The sequence below is a fragment of the Salvelinus alpinus genome, chromosome 19 (assembly GCF_045679555.1).
Source record: "Salvelinus alpinus chromosome 19, SLU_Salpinus.1, whole genome shotgun sequence".
In the NCBI taxonomy this organism is placed as follows: Eukaryota; Metazoa; Chordata; class Actinopteri; order Salmoniformes; family Salmonidae; genus Salvelinus; species Salvelinus alpinus.
This window is the reverse complement of record NC_092104.1, coordinates 26,638,918-26,644,917: the sequence shown is the minus strand read 5'-3', so window position 1 is coordinate 26,644,917 and position 6,000 is coordinate 26,638,918. Positions and strand designations below refer to the sequence as shown.

At 44.1% G+C, this 6,000-nt stretch overlaps 1 protein-coding gene across 7 annotated transcripts in view; it reads left to right on the top strand.

The window, feature by feature from the left end:
• The first annotated feature begins 1,048 nt into the window (after positions 1-1,048).
• Positions 1,049-6,000, top strand: part of fbrsl1 (fibrosin-like 1) — a 476,892-nt gene continuing 471,940 nt past the window's right edge. For all 7 annotated transcript variants that reach the window (XM_071354122.1, XM_071354121.1, XM_071354120.1 and 4 more), the window contains exon 1: positions 1,049-2,446. In XM_071354122.1, the coding sequence (XP_071210223.1) occupies positions 2,153-2,446 (294 nt within the window). In that variant the 5' untranslated portion in view covers positions 1,049-2,152. The remainder of the gene's footprint in view (positions 2,447-6,000) is intronic.

Below are 6,000 nucleotides of genomic sequence, written 5' to 3'. Positions count from 1 at the left end.
GCACTCTTATGTGCTTATACAGTAGAATGGTAAATCATTTCAAAGAGAGTTATGTATTCATTTGAATGAGAGCGATGTGAGGCTCAGTCAGTCTGTATAGGTTACCAGGAAATACAGTGGCATGAGGAAAACAGAGGTAATCTCTCCCCTCTAATCCAGAGGCTCTGCTCCTCTCCTCCATACCTGTCCCTTCTCTAATCTCTTTACTGAATTATTTCATACAAAGCAGTTCAACAGAGAGAGAATATCACTCTACAACGCCAGAGGTTGCACTAGCATGAGTATAATAATGCACTAAGTCTTCAGAGACTTTATTGCCCTACTAAACGATTGGGGTTCTCTTTGGTCAACATTTACTACCATTTCCAACTGAATTGGTGATAATTACTACATACTGTATATACCCATTTCCTGCACTAATTGTGATATTTCTTTCAGTTTTTGATAGTCCTGCACCAGTAATACTTATCATGACATACTGTTAGCCTTATTCAAGCACTAAACAGGCCTACACATCAATAATACTGTAGGCCTATGTAATAACTTTGCACCAGGGATGGGCTTGAGGTTGAGCCTTATGCTATGTGCTTTTATATAGTAGGCTGTCTCTTCTCTTACAATTTGACTGTGTGCACTACAGGCTGGTAGTAAACCGAGCCTGAAATGCAAAAACCATACTCTTGTTTCCCAGGCAAATATCTGATGAGGTGAAGTGCAGAAAGATAAGCTTCAGTGAAGTAGACTATCTGCAACTGAGCGCTTGGTAACGGAGATGTAGACTACAGAACATATGACATGTCATGATTCATCAGTAGTGGAGAATGGACACCACTGGAGAGTGCCACACAATTCAATTTGGCAAGTATCCAAATAGATCAAATAGGCTAGAATGATGAAAGAGATGAATAACACCAATCTTCTGACCCCACACAAGCGCAAGTCAAATCACGAATCATAGTTGGAAAGGTTTTCTAGCCTAAAGTGTTGGGCTGCATTTCTATTCGCTGACAGTAGGACGTCAGAGTGGGGCGACTACATGGACCGTAGGCTGCGACAGACATACTGTAGGACTACGTGTAGCCAGCCGCATTACACAAAAGTAATGCGAATATTGTAGCCTATGCCTCATGACAAAGTTACTGTGCGTGATTTAGAAGTATAAACTAGCTCACTTCCTTCTGGTAATTTGCAGAGGTGGCGGAAGTGCGTCAGTTATCTCGGCTCTCTGAGGCTTTTACTGCACACTAATTTCAGATGTAGGGAAAAGAGGGGAGAGGAGATTTTAATCACTCTGCCGCTTTAAGGACACTTATCAAAGCTTTGCATTATGTGAAAACGAAAAATACGACGAGACACGAGTAACTGAGCAACCAAGGACGGAATTCAAGAGTGGATTTATAACTTACGCGGGCCTGGAATAGCCGATGCCTTTGGCTTATGGGGTTTGATCATATGCAGTGGATGGTCGTATGCTGAAGTAGCTAAACGGAGGATCATTTTGAAAATATTGCGCATAAGTAGCGAAAGACTTGGAAATCCCTGCCCTCGTAGCTTTTATCGCGCAAAGGTTTACCCTACGGCGGAACTTGTCAGAGGAATATGGTTAACCGTTGAAACTCGCCAATGCAGAGAGGATTATCCACTTATGTATTATCTCATACATAATTGTTAAGCACCTAATACGCATTTTGACGGATGTTATCTATAGTCCTTTTTTGACAGCGGATCATGGATTGGGTAGTGGAAAACAACGGGCAGCGACATTATTTCTCTGCGCTGTCTGTGGTATGCAGCTATTAACATTGTGTTTTTCCAATGCAACAAAGTTGCAAAGCAAGTGGAATGCATACATTTGAAGTATTTCGCCGTTTTACACCTGCTTATGTAAAGAACGCGTCGACCTTATAGTATCGGATCGCTTCAAATACGTGAGGATTTGCGTTCCTTCTTCCTCGCCTGCATGGAATATTTTAACATTTGTTTATTGTATTCGGGAGAAATATTCAAGGTCATTCCGTGAATCTTATTATATATATGTATTATTTATACATGCGTATCTCCTCGTGATAGCACAATAGTATCTTATTTCGCACAGGGAATCCGCTTTACGTTAGGCGCTCTAGAGTGATTTTGTCATTGCAACATTTTTAAAATGGATGGAAAATTGAAGCAGAGCCGGAGATCCCGTTCCAAACGTGAGAGGGTACGGAGACGGGAGGCAGTGGGCAGGGATGCCCGCAGTCCAAACCCTTCATCTTGTTCAGATAGGGAGCAAAGTCCTGGGAGGGATCTCGCCTCCCAGAATGGTAAAAAGGTTCCACACTCGACACCTTCTTCCAGAGCCTCACGTCCCCCTCGTCGAAAGAGACGAGAGTCCAGTTCTCAAGAAGAGGATATCATTGATGGATTTGCCATTGCCAGTTTCGTCAGCCTGGACTGTCTGGAGGTAAGGGGATTGGCTTATAATTACACATGTCAAACACGTCAGAATTTGCATAAGAGCATAACTTTTCAGCTTGACTAATGAGGTGCTATTCATGACATGCTCTGACATAACGGTTTGTTTGACAGCATATAAACATGTGCTGTTTTCTCTGCGTGTTGAGGAGGGGAATGAATTGTAGATCTTTGGCTTGTCCTTGTAGTTATGCCTTTTGTTGTTCTATGCAACATGGGTCTGCAGCCCCTTTAGATTTCTTACTCTTTACTACACAATTTCCATAATTTTATGCCTCTATAACCATATGCCCATATGGAGTGTGCATATTCATTGGATGGTCCAACATGTGCAATGTGTCTTTGATTATGTGTTTCTATTTGCTTTGAAGGTGATTAAACCTCAGGTGAAGTTGAAGTCTACAAATGAGATTGTGAATTTGATACAAGTAACCACTGTCCTTAGATCTCATTATGATCTATTCTAATAACATGAAACGGATTTAGCCAGTGGTAACTAGTGGAACAGACACAGGATGGAATGCCACCCGTTGTATAATTTAATAACTTGAAACATCTTTCCAAGTACAGTTGAAGTCTTCAAAGTTGACATTTGTATTGGGAATACCTGTGTACCTACTTACATAGTATCTGCAATAATTCCTTAGCCTGTTAGTGGCTGACTGTGGCTGCAAAGGTCAGGAACTAAACCCATAGACACCTGCTACTACTCTACTCAGTTGAGTGTAAGCAACACAGTCAGTTGTAATTGCTGCTTGTTCCCCACAGAGACAATACCACCAGCATGGTACAATAGACTGCATTACATAGCTTGACCTATTGGCTTATTACTAGATTTGAGTCCATACATAAGTATGAAATATTGTCCAAGATATGTTATTTTTTGTTGGTGTTGTGGACATAAATGTCCAAAGGAGTGTTCACTCACTGGGAGCTTGTCATTGATTTGTCACCTCCCCTCTGTTAACAAGGTTAACCTGTCAGGGTCCTCAGTAATTACATTGCTCTTCCGTTAACTTAGGCCTTCCATGCCACTTACTAGAGTTTTGTGCGAACGAAGATAGTGTCTAAGAGGGGCAGAGGGTGAAGTGCATGGAAGTGTGTAGGAGAGGGTGATGGAGAGAGGCCTGGTGTGTGTGTGTGTGAGCACGTGTGTGTGTGTGTGTGTGAGCACGTGTGTGAGCACGTGTGTGTGTGTGTGTGTGTGAGCACGTGTGTGTGTGTGTGTGTGTGTGTGTGTGTGTGAGCACGTGTGTGTGTGTGTGTGTGAGCACGTGTGTGTGTGAGCACGTGTGTGTGTGAGCACGTGTGTGTGTGTGTGTGAGCACGTGTGTGTGTGTGTGTGAGCACGTGTGTGTGTGTGTGTGAGCACGTGTGTGTGTGTGTGTGTGAGCACGTGTGTGTGTGAGCACGTGTGTGTGTGTGTGTGAGCATGTGTGTGTGTGTGTGTGTGAGCACGTGTGTGTGTGTGTGTGAACACGTGTGTGTGTGTGTGTGAGCACGTGTGTGTGTGTGTGTGAGCATGTGTGTGTGTGTGAGCACGTGTGTGTGTGTGTGTGTGAGCACGTGTGTGTGTGTGTGTGAGCATGTGTGTGCATTATATGCTCTGATGTGAAAGGTATGTGTACGCGTGCCTCCGGTGCTCGCTGCTTATGGCAGTCTGACAGGTGCTGACTATGAAGGCCTCTGGGAAGTCTGAGCGAAGTGGTTCTCAGATAGGATCTGATCCCACCAGGAGAGCAGTGCATAGGCTGTCTGTAGGGTCGCTTCCTTCAGTGACATCTACAAGTGAATGAATGCTGTACTCAGCCAGACAGCTAATCAGGGTAGGCCGTCATTGTAAATAATAATTTCTTCTTAACTGACTTGCCTAGTTAAATAAAGGTTAAATATATATATTTATATATATATATATCACAAAAGTGAGTACACCCCTCACATTTTTGTAAATATTTGAGTATATCTTTTCATGTGACAACACTGAAGAAATTACACTTTGCTACAATGTAAAGTAGTGAGTGTACAGCTTGTATAACAGTGTAAATTTGCTGTCCCCTCAAAATAACTCAACACACAGCCATTAATGTCTAAACTGCTGGCAACAAAAGTGAGTACACCCCTAAGTGAAAATGTCCAAATTGGGCCCAATTAGCCATTTTCCTTCCCCGGTGTCATGTGACTCGTTAGTGTTACAAGGTCTCAGGTGTGAATGGGGAGCAGGTGTGTTAAATTTGGTGTCATCACACTCCCTCATACTGACTGGTCACTGGAAGTTCAACATGGCACCTCATGGCAAAGAACTCTGAGGATCTGAAAAAAAGAATTGTTGCTCTACATAAAGATGGCCTGGGCTATAAGAAGATTGCCAAGACCCTGAAACTGAGCTGCAGCACGGTGGCCAAGACCATACAGCGGTTTAACTGGACAGGTTCCACTCAGAACAGGCCTCGCCATGGTCGACCAAAGAAGTTGAGTGCACGTGCTCAGCGTCATATCCAGAGGTTGTCTTTGGGAAATAGACGTATGAGTGCTGCCAGCATTGCTGCAGAGGTTGAAGGGGTGGGGGGTCAGCCTGTCACTGCTCAGACCATACGCCGTACACTGCATCAAATTGGTCTGCATGGCTGTCGTCCCAGAAGGAAGCCTCTTCTAAAGATGATGCACAAGAAAGCCCGCAAGCAGTTTGCTGAAGACAAGCAGACTAAGGACATGGATTACTGGAACCATGTCCTGTGGTCTGATGAGACCAAGATAAACTTATTTGGTTCAGATGGTGTCAAGCGTGTGTGGCGGCAACCAGGTGAGGAGTACAAAGACAAGTGTGTCTTGCCTACAGTCAAGCATGGTGGTGAGAGTGTCATGGTCTGGGGCTGCATGAGTGCTGCCGGCACTGGGGAGCTACAGTTCATTGAGGGAACCATGAATGCCAACATGTACTGTAACATACTGAAGCAGAGCATGATCCCCTCCCTTCGGAGACTGGGCCGCAGGGCAGTATTCCAACATGATAACGACCCCAAACACACCTCCAAGACGACCACTGCCTTGCTAAAGAAGCTGAGGGTAAAGGTGATGGACTGGCCAAGCATGTCTCCAGACCTAAACCCTATTGAGCATCTGTGGGGCATCATCAAACGGAAGGTGGAGGAGTGCAAGGTCTCTAACATCCACCAGCTCCGTGATGTCATCATGGAGGAGTGGAAGAGGACTCCAGTGGCAACCTGTGAAGCTCTGGTGAACTCCATGCACAAGAGGGTTAAGGCAGTGCTGGAAAATGATGGTGGCCACACAAAATATTGACACTTTGGGCCCAATTTGGACATTTTCACTTAGGGGTGTACTCACTTTTGTTGCCAGCGGTTTAGACATTAATGGCTGTGTGTTGAGTTATTTTGAGGGGACAGCAAATGTACACTGTTATACAAGCTGTACACTCACTACTTTACATTGTAGCAAAGTGTAATTTCTTCAGTGTTGTCACATGAAAAGATATACTCAAATATTGACAAAAATGTGAGGGGTGTACTCACATTTGTGATATAC